This window comes from Dipodomys ordii, unplaced genomic scaffold (genome assembly GCF_000151885.1).
Source record: "Dipodomys ordii isolate 6190 unplaced genomic scaffold, Dord_2.0 Scaffold136, whole genome shotgun sequence".
Classification (NCBI taxonomy): Eukaryota; Metazoa; Chordata; class Mammalia; order Rodentia; family Heteromyidae; genus Dipodomys; species Dipodomys ordii.
The window spans coordinates 3,737,968-3,754,816 of record NW_012267352.1 but is presented as its reverse complement, the minus strand read 5'-3'; the positions used below and the strand labels follow the sequence as shown (position 1 = coordinate 3,754,816).

The following is a 16,849-nucleotide window of genomic DNA, read 5'->3' as shown; positions in this document are numbered from 1 at the left end:
AAATATCAACTTAGCCACTGAGAAGCATTGACAAGGCAATTAACCTCCTCAAAATCACTCAGTGCCCTGCAAAACAGACTCAACTTCCAAAATAACTTTCAAGACTTATATGAAGTTGAATAGGCAAAACACACAAAAAGTGGTACGGTATGACTACTATAGAAATGTTAGCTTTTCCCCTAAAAGTGCTTAGCAGCTTAACCACGGCAGATACATTGAGTGCTTACTTCTCACTGTTCCTCCTTCTTGGATTTTCCTTACTAGGTGGACATGGAATTTGATTTGTCAATCATATGCTTGGCAGGGAGAGCAGATCTCCATCAGCAACAGGAAGTAATTGGTTAGTTGAGAGAAATCATATTAATACTAGGTATCTTACACTAACAATTATTGGCTTAGTAGTGCTAAGTATCCATTCTAACATACAGAATATTTCTTTCAAAGGAGTCGCATATTAAAAATATTTCTTTCTTGTACTCATTATCTTGGCCATGTAATTTTAACCCCTCAGTATGTTCACAATAAAAAATAAAGTTACAAAAAGAAGTATGTCTTTCTTACTTTCAGACATTATAAAATCTTGTAATATATGGAGAAACTGAAACCAAGTTTCTTCCATGAAGTCAAAGGAAAACAGGCAAGATCATGAGTCAAAACCTGAACTTCAAATTTGCCTCCAGACAGCCTTCTACATGCTATAACTGATTTTTTTTATTTGTAATCATTTTGAGTTGTTCTCTTTTTCAACTCTGAAAGCATCCTAGACTAATAAGGTTCCATTGAGAAAGTATTCTCTTACACAAGCACAAATTGATGACGTGCTAAATTATTAATAATTATAGAGCTTCATAATAAGAAAAGCCACAATGAGAGAAGCCATTTAAAGATACAACATATATTAAATTATTAATGTCATATGCCCTCAACAAATTACACTAACCTAAACAATAAAGCTTCCCCACCTTGATACTACCCTGAACTATAATATCTACAAATGCTGCTGCTTCCCCAGGGTCATTAATTTTGCAAGTCACTAAGAGATTCACTTATTTACTAATTGGAAGTTTCTAAACTGAAATCACCTATTCAAATCAAATGACCAGATACGATGCGAGTAGTTTTTTTTTAACTCAGAACCACTCAGGCAGCCTTTTCTTTTGTTTCCTCATGCCTCTGGGCCAAAGGTGCATGCCATCCTATCAGTCAATGGTTGAGAAAGTATCTCACAAACAACTTTTGCCCAAGTTGGCCTTGAAACAAGGTCTCCAGATCTCTGATTCGTAAGTAGGAAGATTTAAGGCTTGAATCATCTCTCCTGAGTACCCTGGGAGTTCTACATTTAATGCTCGAGGAGGCTCCATATCATTTGCTAGAATGGCAATATGGATTTACCTTCCCCAAACAGTGTACAAGAGTTCTGCTTTCTCCAATTCCTTTACAAAAGCTCATGATTTTACAGGAACTATTCTACCTTTTATGACACAATATCACTAAGTGGTTTGTAATTTGTATTTCTCTGATGCCAAATTATGCTAAACTTTTTCATGTATTTCTTAGTCATCTCTAACCTTTCATTTGGAACATATCTAGGCCTTTGCCCTTTTACAGTTGGGTTATTTATGTTGCTTTTTGATTGAGTTTCTGGTATACTCTGTATAGAAAACACTTGTCAGATATATATTTACAAATATTTGTTGCTTCATTTGTTGATTGTGGCTTTTGTTTATGAGCCTTTTTAGTTTGAAAGATTTCATTTGTGTCATGTTTGCTCATTTTCCCTGCACTTTTAGATTTACCTGATCCAGAAATCTCATTTTCTGGTTTATTTCCAAAGGAAATGAAATTTCTATGTCCAAGAGACATCAGCACTCTTGTCTTCCTCGTGTATTTATTCATCATGGATGGATAAAGAAAAAATCATACACACATACACACACACACACACACACACACACACACACACACAAACAGTGTGGGGAGTAGAAAAGCAGAATACTATTAAACCTAAATAAAGAAGGACTTCCTATCATTTTGAAATCTTCTCATGTGAATGAGCCCAATGAATATTATGGTATATAAAATTAACCAGTCACAGAAAGGCCAGTACTCAATAGGTCCTTTTAGTTGGTGACTTTTAACATTTATAACCATAAAATCCTAGAAAAAAAAGTAGAATGCAGAAGCTAGTAGGTGCACAACACAGACAGATACTGATTAAAAGATGCACTGTTTCAGTTAGATAGGATTAATGCATTCTGGAAATCAAATGTCTCACCTGTTGTAATAGCAATGTACTGTATACCTCAAAATTTCTAAGAAATCACACCTTAAGTAGTCTCAAAGGAATATGAATTTATTAATTTATTAATTAATTGATTAATGATTCCACAATACAAACACATGGAAAAGCATCACTTCATTCACTGTAAGTACTAGAAGTAATAGTAAAACCTGAAACTATAGTACACCTAGTGTTTTCTCACTTCAACAATTTCTTACCTCATTTAAAGATAATACTTAAGTCAGTGAAAACTCTGTGACTCTTCACTTAGATTCTACATTCCTTTATGAAATTCAATTCCTTCATCTGTAAAATGATAATTTAGAACTCCTATATATGTTTTGAAGGGATGGAGGACTAGATGGAGAAGGAAAACAGTGAGATCATCCTTGACATTGATCAAGATGCACTGTGCTCATGAATTCAAGTGTTGCATTGAATCCTCATTTCACAACTACTTGAAGGTAATAATAAAAATGAAATTGTGGTTGGGACAACATCAAACAAGAGTGTGACTTACAGGACTTCTTCTTTTATGCAATTGATTCACCTAACACTTATAGACATTGCTCCTTGAACTACTTTTGTAGCATTTGAAATGATTTTGGTCACTATGTAATATTTTCTTCTTCATTTAAGTTTCTACATAACATTCTTGAACCAAACAGCTCTTACCCTTTTAATTGAATAAAATATATTAATAAATAGACATTGCTCCTTGAGAAAGCAAAGTTTCCTCAAATCCTTTTATGTGTAATTGGGAAAATCTGTCACCCATTTTATACAAATAACAATGCCAGATTTTATCCAAACATTCCAACTACCTAACACAAATTCCTCACATATCTATACTTTTTCAGCTGATCAATTAGCACCTTGGAACAAAACAGTGATTTATCTTTCTATGCATATTTACTCTAAGTTTTGTTCATAAATTTCTAAAGAGAGGACAGAATGCATTTTGAACACATATTTACTAAAAAACACTTTATACTTGTAGAAACTCGTTTTCTTTTGCCATTCTTCTACATCTATCTATATCCCAAGAGAAATGGAGTCTTTCAAAAAAGATAAAAAATATGAAGCTAAAAGACAGAAGAAAAGAGAGTCAACGGGAAGATGCCTATAAAATGTCCATTCTCTCCATAGCCAACTATTTAATCCTTTAATTTTCATGGCAAAAGGATGATATATTCTTCTCACTCTATAAATGTGCAGTGATAATTAATCACTATTCTACTATGCAATGTGGCTACAAAGCATTTTAAATAAGATATTTCATTAAAACAGAAATGAAACAGGTACTTGAAAGTCAAAATACATTAGCAACATAGGATGCTGAATAATACTTCAGGTGTCTGTACAAATAATTCTTATTGGGAAACATGAGAATATTAAAGTTGAAGATTCCATGTCCCATTTTGCATATGGTTCTAACGTTTTTTTATCAACTCTAAGAGGATATAATGATGTCTTTTAATTTCCTATGTTGTTTTGTTTTTTAAATTGCAAACCACCTGCAATCCCTATTAGAGTTGAATATGTTAGCATGGAGCTTTTTAGCAGAATCTGAAATAAAATGACTCATCTAGATAACCAATTAAGCTGATTATACATTATATGGGATTCAAACGGAACCTGAAAGTTGAAACGAGTAAAACATAAGTAGCACTGTCTTTCATTGCAAATTGGATTTCAAGGTAAAATTGACATATTTGATTGTAACGTTAGGGAATAAGTAGTAAGCAGGTAAATAAACTGGTGAAAACAGTTGTGGAAAATGTATTCTGTGTATTTAAGGCAAGGTTTTTATTCATAAGTCTGTCCTAGAGGACACCAGGTTAAAAAAAATCATGACAGAATCAGGACTATCAGACAAAAGAGGTTTTCTGAGGTCAAATGAAATTTCATTTTAAAAAGAGAAAAATCACAAGTGCCTCTGCAAAAGGTAAAACAATTAATTTTGCTTTTCTTTTCTTCTCATACATGCACCTGAGAATTGGTTTCCAATAACCCTTGAATGAGTGATCAACTTTTAATTAACCTTGTGGGATTATCTTGAATTTGAGGACTTTAAATATTGACCTATCAGACATGTACCTAACTTGGTTCATTATACTATTATCAATGTTCTCTGAACTCTTTACAAACAAACATGAACACATACACACACATATATTATATGACAGTTTATAATATATATTTACATAAAACTTATGGGCATATGTTTTCACATAATTTATGTTCATAAATTTATATCCATGCATCAGATATATCATAAATATTATATATTTTTGTTGTATATGTTGTGTAAAATATATGCATAGCATATCATGTGTTGTACATATGAGTACATAATATATACTGCACATATCTTCTGAAATCCAACTACATTATCATGTCCGAGGCCTCAGGTAAATCCTCAAATTGACTTATAACAAGATTTAAGTTTAGCTTATTCTCAACTGAAGTTTCACTGAGAAATTAAGATCAAATGTAAGTTCATCTTTGCTATTCCTTCAAATTTAAACAATAACTGTTAATATATCATCTGGTAGACATTCATTATATTTTGATGGTTTACCATAGTCACGGTACATATATGAACAAAACTTTAAAAAAAATTATTTTCTTAATTTATTTTTATTGTCAAGGTGATGTATGTAGGGGTTATAGTTACATATGTAAGGAAATGAGTACAATTCTTGTTGAACATTGTTAATGCTCTCTCATTTTTCTCCCACTTTCTCTCACTCCCCCCACTGACTCTCTACCCCCCAAGTTGCAAAGCTCAAAGTCTTGTGAGTATCACTGTTGCCTTGGTTCACCTTTGTCCTTTGTCTCACCATATTGTGGTTCCCCTTCTCTACCCCAAATCAGATAAACGTATATAAAAGACACAGGGTACCAAAATCAAAAACAGTGACAACAGGAGATAAAGCAGAGCAAAACATTTTAAATAAATACCCAGCAAACCACATAACATACTACAATAAGACAAGTGTTTATCCAAAATTAGGGACAAATATATTTTTAAGTAATCTGCCAGTTTAGATTCCTTGTTCCAGGTTCTATTTAGATATTTCTTCGGCACATATATATCCCATGAATACACATTTCAATTTACAACAAATTCTCTAATCAAGTTCATTATATTTGAGGGAAACCAAACTGCTAAGGCTTTCTTACTTTTGTGATGATGACAGGGAGAGTCAATGCAGAGTGTATCTGACAAGCTGAATTCAAGTATTCTGTAATCTTTAACAATGTAGTAATAATATAATTAATTCCTATTTGTAGCAAGTATTAAGTACATCTTCAGTGATAGGATGCTCATGTAAAATCACAAAGAAACATAATGGCATTTCCCAGGCAAAGAAATTCACTAAATGTGTAAAAATCGCAGGCTATAATCTCAAAAAGCAAGGGTTGGGAAATCAAGGAAATGGTACAAGTGTATCTGTCAGGCATAATGACAAGTAATAAGGCAGGGAGAACAAAATTGTGTAAATAAACTGGAGTTTGCAATCCATCCATCTCTGTCTCCCAAATACTGGGATTACAGTCATATTCCACCAGACTTGATCATTTATCTCTGGTCTAGTTTGGTAACACTATGTAACTATCAAGATAATGGTCAAACAATAACATTGTTTGCAAGCTCATGGCGCTGAGATCAAATTCCAGTACTACAAAGAAAAATGGTAAATCCCAATTACATTATGAAATAGTATGAATAGATGCAAATCTCAGCTCAGGCAATACATTTGTTGTTACTTTCGGAAAATAACCAGAGATAAATAGAACCATCAATGAAAAGTAAAAGCTTGTTATTGTTAAAAATGGACATGTTATAGTAGCAATGTTTTTTTTAAGTTCACAAGCTATCTCCTTAATACTTACATGTTCCAATTGTGCTTTTCTGCACATGAAGGTGACTAGTCGTGCTTTAATGTACATCTCAAGTACAGCACATCAGCTCATTTTGCAAGTACATACATAAACATAGAGTCATAACAATCCATTGGCAACCTTGGAAAACTCTAGTGTGTTAACATGCAATAAAAATACTTAAAAAAAAGAAATAATAAAATGAAACTTTCAGAAATTTGTAATAAGGAACTAACAAAAGCAACAATACTGGTTATTACGTTATGGACAAAGTTAAGTTTTGTTTTTGTATCCAGCTTTTATATCTCTTTCTCCCAAACGCAAAACTTGAAGGTCACACACTTTAACATAAATTCTACAGTCTGTTGTGAAACTCTTAGAATATAATATGACAAAGTCAATAAACAAGCAGTTCACTCAGGAAAAAATGACTTCCATCTTCTTCTGCTACAATTTCACCTTGTAAGACATATCTTTGAATGGAAACCAGAATGCTCTTAAATCCACAAACAAAGGAATGCTTTTCTTAAAGAAAGGCAATTGAGGTGATTTTTCATACTTTCAATGTCTTCATGCGGTGCTACAGCTTCCCATGTAATTGGGAGACAACTAACACTTGATCACATAAAAAATAATGAAATTTGGGCTGGGAAGGTGGCTCAGTGGTAGAGTGCTTGCCTTGCAAGCCAGAGGCCCTGGGTTCGATTCCTCAGCACCACATAAGCAAAAAGAAAAAAAAGCCGGAAGTGGCGCTGTGGCTCAAGTGGTAGAGCGCTAGCCTTGAGCTGAAGAGCTGAAGGACAGCACCCAGACCCAGAGTTCAGACCCCACGACCGGACCCAAAAAATAATAATAATAACGAAATTTAAAAAATGGTGCAAGACAGAATGCTTACATCAAGTTACACATTCCACTACTTACCAATGGTATAAAGGTAAGATGTCTCAAAGAAATAAACACTATAGTAGAAAGGGATAAAATATATCTTGAACATACTTAATGGATTCTGCTACGAATTATGTTTCTCAGAAAAAGCTATAAAAATGTGACTGGACATTTAATGAGATGTTGCATGAAAATGCTCGCCATTGACTATGGCATTAAACAGGTGCTCAAAATATTATTTCCTTCCTTTTCCCTTGAATACAAGTAGACACATTTTCAATTCTGTATGCGAAGCATCAATTTTTTATTTGGATTATTTAACTTTTTAAATTATAATTGTGCATTAGTTTAATTTTAAAAATTATAATCACTAGATCATATTAATCGTACAGATTGATAGACTTCACTGTGGCATTTCCATACACTATAATATTTGGTCATGTTTAACCTTCTTAGTAGTTCCTTAAAATTTATTTTATATTGATGCTTTGATTTGTTCTAATCTAATCTACCAGAAAATAATAATACAATATAGTACAATAGAGCAAGTGCAGAAAATTTCAAATGAAGAATATATAATTAAAATAGATTTTACTCTAAATTTCAGACTTACGGAAAACATTCCTTAAATTAAATATGATGATTCAAGAATGAGACAAAAATATATAATAGATAAAAAATTATTCTAAAAATAATAAAAATGAACAATTCTCTTTTCTAAATTTATTACTGATAGTATTATCAGTCCTCTGGATACTGACAACTCAACATATAATTAAAAACTTGTTACCCTACCATCCATCTAGTCTACTCCTGTGGATTTATCCAAAAGTTATAAAAACAGGATACAGTAAAGCCATCAGAACATGTTCATTGCTGGTATGGATCAACCTAGATACTCCTCAATCAATTAATGGATCAAGAAAATATGGTATATATACACAATGGAATTTTATTCAACCACTTGAGGAATGATACTGTACTATTTGTAAAGATATAGAAAGATCAGGAAAAAATATGTTAAGTAAAGTAAGTCAGGCTCAGAGAGAAAAAGGATGCATGTTTCCCCTTCTATTTCAGTTAGATTTAGCTTATACATGTATAAATAAATATGTTGGGTGGTATACAAGTATATACAAATATATTAAATGAAATATAATAGATTCAAGGGAAAATAAGTTGTGTAACTCCTTAGAAAGGCAAAGTTAAACAAAATAAAAACCAAGATGAGAGTACTTGAAAGAGATGGACTTGGATCAAAAGGAAAATGATAGATGAAGATGAGAATGTAGTCAAGAATTCAATGTATACCCTACAAAATTAAGAGGAGTGAAGGAAAGGGTAGGTTGGGGGATAGGTGAAAATGTCAAAGGTATGACAATGATCAAGATACTGTACTAGTAAATTGTTTTGTTCAACTCCTTTGTACAACTACTTAAACATATGTTTAAATGCCACAAATGAATGGATTTTTCTACTTCATTTCCACTAAAATATCACTTTCTGTCAAGTAAGATTAATATTTTAATACTAATTTTCTAACAATTTTCCAAATTTAATGTTACTAATACCCATTTAATTTTTTCAAGGAATATGTTTCACATCTACTCAATACTTTTCATGACTTTTGGATCTATCTTACACATGAGAGGTATTCTTATACAGAAATCAAATTCAGGGGCTGGGAAGGTGGCTCAGTGGTTGAGCGCTTGCCTTGCATACATGAGGCCATGGGTTCAATTCCCCAGCACCACATAAGCAAAAATAAAAAAAGCCAGAAGTGGCGCTGTGGCTCAAGTGGTAGAGCACTAGCCTTGAGCTGAAGAGCTGAGGGACAGCGCCCAGGCCCAGAGTTCAAGCCCCACGACCGGACCCAAAAAAATAAAATAAATAAGAAATCAAATTCAATTATATTCTTGTCCTGTGCCAACATTGCTTCCTAGAGCTTTACACCAGTCATTCTTAAATAAGTCTTCAAGATATTCTGCCTCTAACCCCCAACTTTATTCCACATTGGGTCCAAAAATTTACCTAGCCAGTCCAGTTCAAAATAAGCAGAATTCATTGGACTTTATTGCCTTCCCCTGTATCTATCCTCTTTGTCTACAGTTAGCTTACCTTTTCAACTTTCTTCTTCATTCATTTTTTCTACGTATTCTTGTCACATTTCAAATCTCTCTGCTTTAGTCAGTAGAAATTGGTCTCCTGAATTATGATGGTCTATTCTTAAGAACGATAATGATTTAGTTAGCATTGATTTTTACTTTGTAGTTGATATTTGGGGAGTCCTCTATCCCATCATGGGTCCAATCTAAGTATTCTGGTTGCTAAATCCAGCCCTTACCATGTTTTGGTAATACAAAAGAGCAACTCATTCCTCAAGACTTTGTACTACCACTTAATCTGTCTCCTGATAAAGAGTTGAACTTTTGTCAAATGTATTAACTAAAATATGATAGACTCTAGGGAGAACACAAATAATACATTTCTTTAGAAAAACAAATTCAAAGCCCAACAAAATAAGCACCAGGAAATGGCTACTTGCAAGAAGGAGGGGCAGGGCAAAGGGAGCTGGATAGACAAATGAAAGGGAGAAGGGAGGAAAATACAGCCAAGAGTTAATTTATATACTATACATTTAAGAAAAGGGAAGGGTGGGTTAGGAGAGATGTTGAAGAATGTTGAATGGGTGACACTGATTAAGATGCATTGTATTATAAACTTTGTTAAATGGCAACTCCTTTGTAAAACTATTTAAAGACATAATTAACAAGAGAAGAGTTGAGATTTGGATGGGTCTATGGTTCAAATCCTCACTGTTATCCTGCGGAAAGGGAGAATGCTAAGGTAGTTTGTTGTAGGACATTTAGAACTCAGCCTGCCCACAAATCTTAATTATGGGTACATAATTCCTAAGCACACACTTAGTCCACTTAATAATTTATTAATTCTATTAACTTTTATACCAATATGCAACATTTTGATGGAGATTTTAATAATCACATCTCATTTAGCTTTTGATATTTTAGTTGTCCTCTCAGCTTTCAATGTAACATTCTATGAAACAACTCAACAAATATAGGCAAATTTTTAAAAATGTTAAATACATTAAATACTACACATTAAGCTGGAGACCAGTGGCTTACATCTGTAATCCTAGCTATTCAGTAGGCAGATCTGAGGATCATGGTTCAAAGCCAGCCTGGACAGGAAAGTCCATGAGACTCTTATCTCCAATAACCACTCAGAAAACCAGAAATTACAGTGTGGCTCAAGTTGTAGAGCGCTGTCCTTGAGCTGAAGAGCTGAAGGACAGCACCCAGACCCAGAGACCAAGCCCCTCAACTGATCAAATAAAAACCAAAAACAACTACAGATTGAAGTAGAAGTACAAGAAAATCTACTATTTCCAAAATATCACTAAGATTGAAATAAGCATATCAGATATTTTCTTGGTAACCTAATTTCTTCATGCATAAAACGAAGTTAATAATCCTTCAATTCTGTTTTATAAGTGAATATTTTATTGAGAATTAAATGAGGGTAGAAATATGATACAGTACAAGTAAAACACACAGGATGGTATATAATAGCAGTAGTCACATCAAAAATACTTCCCATCTAAAAACACAAGACAAAAGAAAAAGTAATTCCATCATTATGAAGGTATTTCATGAAAAGTACTAAAAATTCCATGGGAAAACAAATACAACCATTAAGCAATGGATTAGATGAAGTAGCACAATTTATAATAATGTCACCTAGTTGTTATGTGAAATAATCCCTTGATTCTTGATGACAATAAAGTTATAAACCGATTGAACTCACTTTGAATAAAGGCCCTGAATCGGGTACAGTACAAAGTGCTGATATTAGATTTACTGTAAGACTTTGAAAATGTCAGTTAATTTATTAACTGTCAAATTGGCACAAAATTTAAACATGTTACTTTGATCTTAAGGTCTATTAGATTTTTAAATCTATGCCAAGTGTCAAGTTTTGTACTGAATTAAGAAGGTATAGTCTTATGTACAGCCAGAGCTCTAGTTTGTAATGACTTTAATTTTGAATGGGATATTTATCATGGCCCTAATTGGGTTTCCATTTTAATCAGTGTGGTGCCTAAAACTAGCCCTTAGAACGAATTAATGATACAAAAGCGCATTCCATCCCTAAAGACTTTGTAACGACACTTGCTGGCTAAGTGTGAACACAAATGTGTGATCTCTCACTGGGACTCTAGATGGCACCCCCTAAAATTGTTCCTTATACAACATATGCAACTGTTTTAGCATTGGTGCTTAATAAAGTGTCTGGGAGAATGTAACTAATACTATGTAAGTCAGTAAATCATAAATTACTCTGCTTATAAATAAATTAGACAAATGTTGCCCCCTCGATATTTTTCTACTTATAAAAGATTTTATGATGATTACAACTTGACTAACAGAGATATTAAAGAATAGATGAATTTTCTCTGTGCCCTAAAATATGTGAGCACCACCTAACATAGTAGAGCTAACAATTTGCAAGGTACCTATACATATCTATCATCATTCCTCATGGCTGAACACCAAGGTCAATGAATTACACATTTTTATGTCAAACTTTCTAATAAGTAAAGGGTTGTTCTAAAATCACCTTTTGCTGCTTCAAGGTCAAGAGAAAGATGGCAGTACTGGTCTTACGATTACACATGAAATGTTCCTCTTGTATTTTCCTTGTTAGTTTTTGTTTGTTTGTTTTTAATGAACAAAATGAAGCCAAAAAAACTCTCATCAATCAACTTGAAATTCTGCATACTCTTATCATTTGATTGCTCTGCTTATATTCTCTGTCATGCTTCTTAATTATTTAAATTTAAGTTGGTCTGTGTCATTACATGGCTTACTAAAATGACTATAGGTAGCTGATGGATTGATAGCATAAGTGATCATGTGAAACTGAGAAATGCATTGGAAGCTCGTTGGGATTTGTGCTGTTTTATTGAAAATAGCTGGTAGGTCTAATATATGTTTTTAAAGGTGATATACAGAAGTACTTCTATTTGTTGAATGATTAAGGATTATTCCATCATAAAGTGCAGGACTATTGCCTTGATAAAACCCAGAAAACACCTGTTCTATTATATGTGTTCTCCTAGCATGCAATTAAGGATGCTAAAACTAATTTATAAACTTTTATATAGCCCTATCCTCAATGTAATTGAATAAATATAAAGCTTAGAAGGAATTAGAATTTCTGTCCGTCAATAAAGGTTGAAAAGCTATGTATGGCATTCCCTTAAAAGACTGTTACCATTGCTAAATTAATCTTGCATAATACACCAATACTTAGAAATGAATGCAATTTGGGATTTAGAACACACACACACACACACACACACACACAAACATGAGACTTGTTCTTCACTTATTGAGCACTTTTCTTCATGTTCTCAGAAGTTCATTGCCTTGAGAGATGACCCTGAAAACAGATAAGTTAAAATGATTTCCCAAATGTCAAAAGCCAAAAAGCAGCATGACTAGTTCTAAAGCCTTTTGAATGGTGATCCTCTTTCTATTATCACTGCCTCCAAACAAGGAAAGGCAAAAACAAATTACCCTGTACAGCTTAGTCACTAGCCTCAATCTCTGCAGCTCATTTGTCTGTCTTATTACAAACCACCTCTCTATTTTGGAAAGAGTGCCATTGTCTTTACAAAATTATATGACGTTTGACTTTCTTGGAGTACTGAATGAAGTGCTTTTGTTCTATTAATTGCTTGCCTGGTAGATATTACCGCAGGGAGAACATTAGCCCCCTGTGTCATTGGAAAACAAAATCCTCATCTGACATACAGAACTCAAAATTTCTCTTCTTTCTCTGTGGGCTCAGATTCAACATAAGAAATGAAAGTGAGAAAATGATCTGCTTAAATCCTTTGACAGAAAGCAGGGGAGAAAATCCTCTGGGTTCTTCGTTAACAAAAAAAGAAGGGGTTGTATTTTAACCTACTTCCTTTAAGTGAAAATGAATATGTAGTTGATCCAATAGAAAGTTTGTCCCAAGAATGGCAGCAGACAGAGAAAGGCTATGCGAGAAGCTGTACTTGAAGATGACTTTTGGTGAGCCCTTTCTTTTAAACTTGATGGTAGCATTCACACAGCAGAGCTGTTTTTAAGTTACATTTCTCTAATGAACAATGACTTCCTGCTACTTCCTCAGAAAGAATTGTAACTGCAAGCAGATTGGTTTAACTCATTAACTGGGCAGTTCACTACGTTCTTCATCTAATGATTCTGGCTGAAGTAAATGGGGGCTATGTGTGCTAAAACCATATTGAAAGTGAGATCAAGAACACTATTCAGTTTTACTAGGATAATGCTTGTACTTTTCCTATGTTAATCATCAGTACTCGATATTCATTCATCACACTTCAGTATTTTTTTAAACAATAAAATGATTTCAAACATTGGATCAGTTTCAGGAAAACACCCCATACCTACATAGCAAATGCACTGTTAATCCAAGGCTCAAGTTACCACTTGAGAGATTTATGACCAGAGAGGCTGTGATCAGGTTTTGAATGTGAAGCAAAAATAATGGCAGAAGTTCTAGAATTATACAATCCCCTTTTCATCAACAACTCAAAATCAAACTTGATGATCACACTTCATTAGATATTAATCTTACAGTGGAGACATGAAGCTTTTAAAGGAGCATTTTAACTTCAATTAAAAAAAAAACCTCTCCCTAGAGGGGAACAATAATGCTGTGTTGAAAGTTACAAGAAGAACTATTAGATCTCGTTAGCTAATTATGTTATGGGTATCCACTTAAGTCTCTCGCTTCTGTCATTTCTTCTTTTCAACTACCAAGGTTCCAAAACGGTTTCACTACTTAAAAGGGAATACATCATCGCTGCCCTTCCCCAGTCTAACTGCTCACCACTTTCCACAGCAATAGCTTCAATCACGCTTCATAAAATCCCCTGCAAGTATATTGTTGGAAACATAAATCAGCAAGCTGGGGTTTTCGTATTTCCGAGGCAAGCCCAGGGATCACTGACTGGAGGCTTCTCTATGGCCCCATTTACAAAAGAAGAAACAAAATCCTGAGTTACAGTAGGGTCTTTTATTTTATTTTATTTTTCCAAACAGCTCCCAGTGGTGTGTCTGATACTCACTGCTGCATCCTTAATTAGGGAACAAAACCCTAGCAAGGAGAAACTGGACTCTGGGATGAGGGCACAGATTTCTGAGCATCCCTGACTTCATTCATTAGCACACATGTCATAGATGTAATGCATGCCCATTGTGACAGAAGCTCCGTGCTTCTGATATGTATCGATGGCTCTGTGAGGGCCACACATTTGGAACTGTGGATAGAGATTTTTCCAGGGATGCTCTTCTTCCAGCCTGCTTCATTAGCGTCAATATGGGCTCCCCTGCAGTCATGTTTCCGTTTCAGAGCTCTTCCTATAACCCCTGTGTATTCTGATTACAAATCAGCTGAATCACAATATATCTGATACATATTACATATCTAGACCCCAATCCTGTATCTTTGCATGTACAGCTTAAATCCAGGCATTTAAACGTTCTCATATTCCCCTTCTGTCCCCAAATTCAAACACACTTAGCATCTGCAATGATATATGTACAGACACCACAACTGAGACATTCTTTTTCTCCAAAGTGCTCACAATGTAATACCAATCTGCAGAAACTGGCTTCCTTGTGTGCTCCTATATTTCCCCACACTGGCTCTACTTATTTAATTGCAGTTGTTTTCTAGGTGCAATGTTCACAATCTGTTTCTTGCTTTTTCACAAATGCCCTCATGCATCACATATGAACAGTTAAACACGATCAACAGCTCTCCAATAATGAGAGAAGCCCATCTATATGGGGAAAAGTAGAGGATAATTTTTCTCTGAAACTGATGGAATGAATGGATTAGGTGGGTGTTATCTTGAAATGAGCATCTCTGTAATTTGTCTAAGACTGAAATACTGCACACTATTTGTACAGGGAAAGGAGCAGCTGCGTACTAAGACACTTTACAAACTATAGTTTTATCCCAGCGTTTGCATTCCTAACCAATTGCTTTTTATCAGCTGCTAACAGTATAGCTTTGGGGAGGAGAGGGGGAGAAATAGGAAGGCATTACATCGAAAATGTCAAGCCCTGCTGAAGAATGATAGAAAGACTACAAGAGCAGTAACAACCAATACTGGGATTAAAATGGAGTTCTACCACCCCCTGCTGGACCACATGAGCAACAGAAAAGAGGCTAAAAGTGCTTAGAATTTGGATATAGTGAAGATATTTTAAACTTATCTTGCCATTTATTATTTTATTTCCAAGTAATCTCATGTCACACAAATAATATAACCTCAGCAATTACTGTACACCACAAAATTGCTGTTGTTTTCTTAACCTTCCAAAACTTTCAACCCATGGACGATTTTTAACATTTGTCTACCCAATTAAATGTCCAAACTTGTCTGGACAGTTGAGAATGCTTCTAATTCTTGTAAATATATTTATGTGAATGCATACTGTTGAAACAAGTAAGATAAATTAACACAGATCTCTATACAGATCAGTAAAGCTGGCTTCCAGAAATTGTCCCTTGTGTTAATTGACTAGGTTTCTTTTATTATTTATTTATTTTTCCTAATAGATAAGCTCCTACCAATTCTCCACAACCACCTCCAAAACCCCTTACAGGTGCAATGAGAATCTTCTGTTATTTTTTTAAATTTTTTTTTCGCTGTATTCACAAGAGAGTAGAGGGTCAAAATGAATGACTGCAACACATTTCTAGTTTTATGCATTGCTTTTTCATCTCTCTCTCTCTCTCTCTCTCTCTCTCTCTCTCTCTCTCTCTCTCTCACACACACACACACACACACACACATCTATGGCCTCTTTTTACTTTCCAACATCAATGAGCCATCATTATTCACTTCCTAGGCAGGAACTGGTCTTTAAAAAAAAAAAAAAAGGAAAGGGGAAAAAAAAAGGAAAGGGGAAAAATGCCCACCAGTCTCTTAAGAAATGAATTTCTTGCACACCAGAGAGACGTTCCACAAACGAATGGAGCCTTGATAGTTTTGGCTGCTTCTGTAAAATACCATCGCTCCCTTCCCTTCCACAACCGCAGATATTTAACTATTAATACACAGCAACACACTCATCCCATAGATCTCATCAGGAAAAAAAAATCAGAGGACAGGGGGAAAAAAAGAAGAAGAAAAACAGCAACATCTCAGGAAAAAGAAAAAAAAGCAGTTTGCCTCCATCTGCCGCTTTACTGATGTGCACATACACTCCCACCCCCAAGTCTTCATTTCTCTCTCTCTTTCCCCCCGAAGGGTCTCAACCTGACATACGACGACAATACTGAAATGCATAATACATCTCCAATGTTAGGGGGCCACTGAATCCAAGAGCCACAATCACGGGAATCCCATGCACAATTAGCAGGAACTTTAGTTGGCTGGCCTTTAATTCTGCGCTCCCCTCGGTGTTCCCCGCGTGCCTTCCCGGGTGGGGTGGAAGGAAGGGGGGGTAGGAGGGAAGGAGGGAGAGTACATGCCACGAAGCACCGCACTCCTACCTTGCCCGCTACTGACAAGCAACCCGAGCAGGTAGAAGGAGAGGAGGAGGCTCATGTTCAGGACGTGACACTGGTGGACAGTTCCAAAGTTATTAAGTCCAGCCCTGGAGAGAGAACCTTCCGCTGCAGCCACGGCCGCTCCCGCTCGCCCCACGCCGCGCCCGGGGTGCCCCAGCCGCCCGC

General features: G+C 35.0%; 1 protein-coding gene across 3 annotated transcripts in view; it reads right to left on the bottom strand.

Moving 5' to 3' along the window:
• Ncam2 (neural cell adhesion molecule 2) overlaps positions 1–16,843 on the bottom strand; it is a 310,960-nt gene extending 294,117 nt beyond the window's left edge. For 2 of the 3 annotated variants that reach the window (XM_013031022.1, XM_013031024.1), the window contains exon 1: positions 16,667–16,843. In XM_013031022.1, the coding sequence (XP_012886476.1) occupies positions 16,667–16,721 (55 nt within the window). In that variant the 5' untranslated portion in view covers positions 16,722–16,843. The remainder of the gene's footprint in view (positions 1–16,666) is intronic. The other variant, XM_013031023.1, reaches the window with a different exon arrangement.
• Between the last annotated feature and the right edge of the window lie 6 nt (positions 16,844–16,849).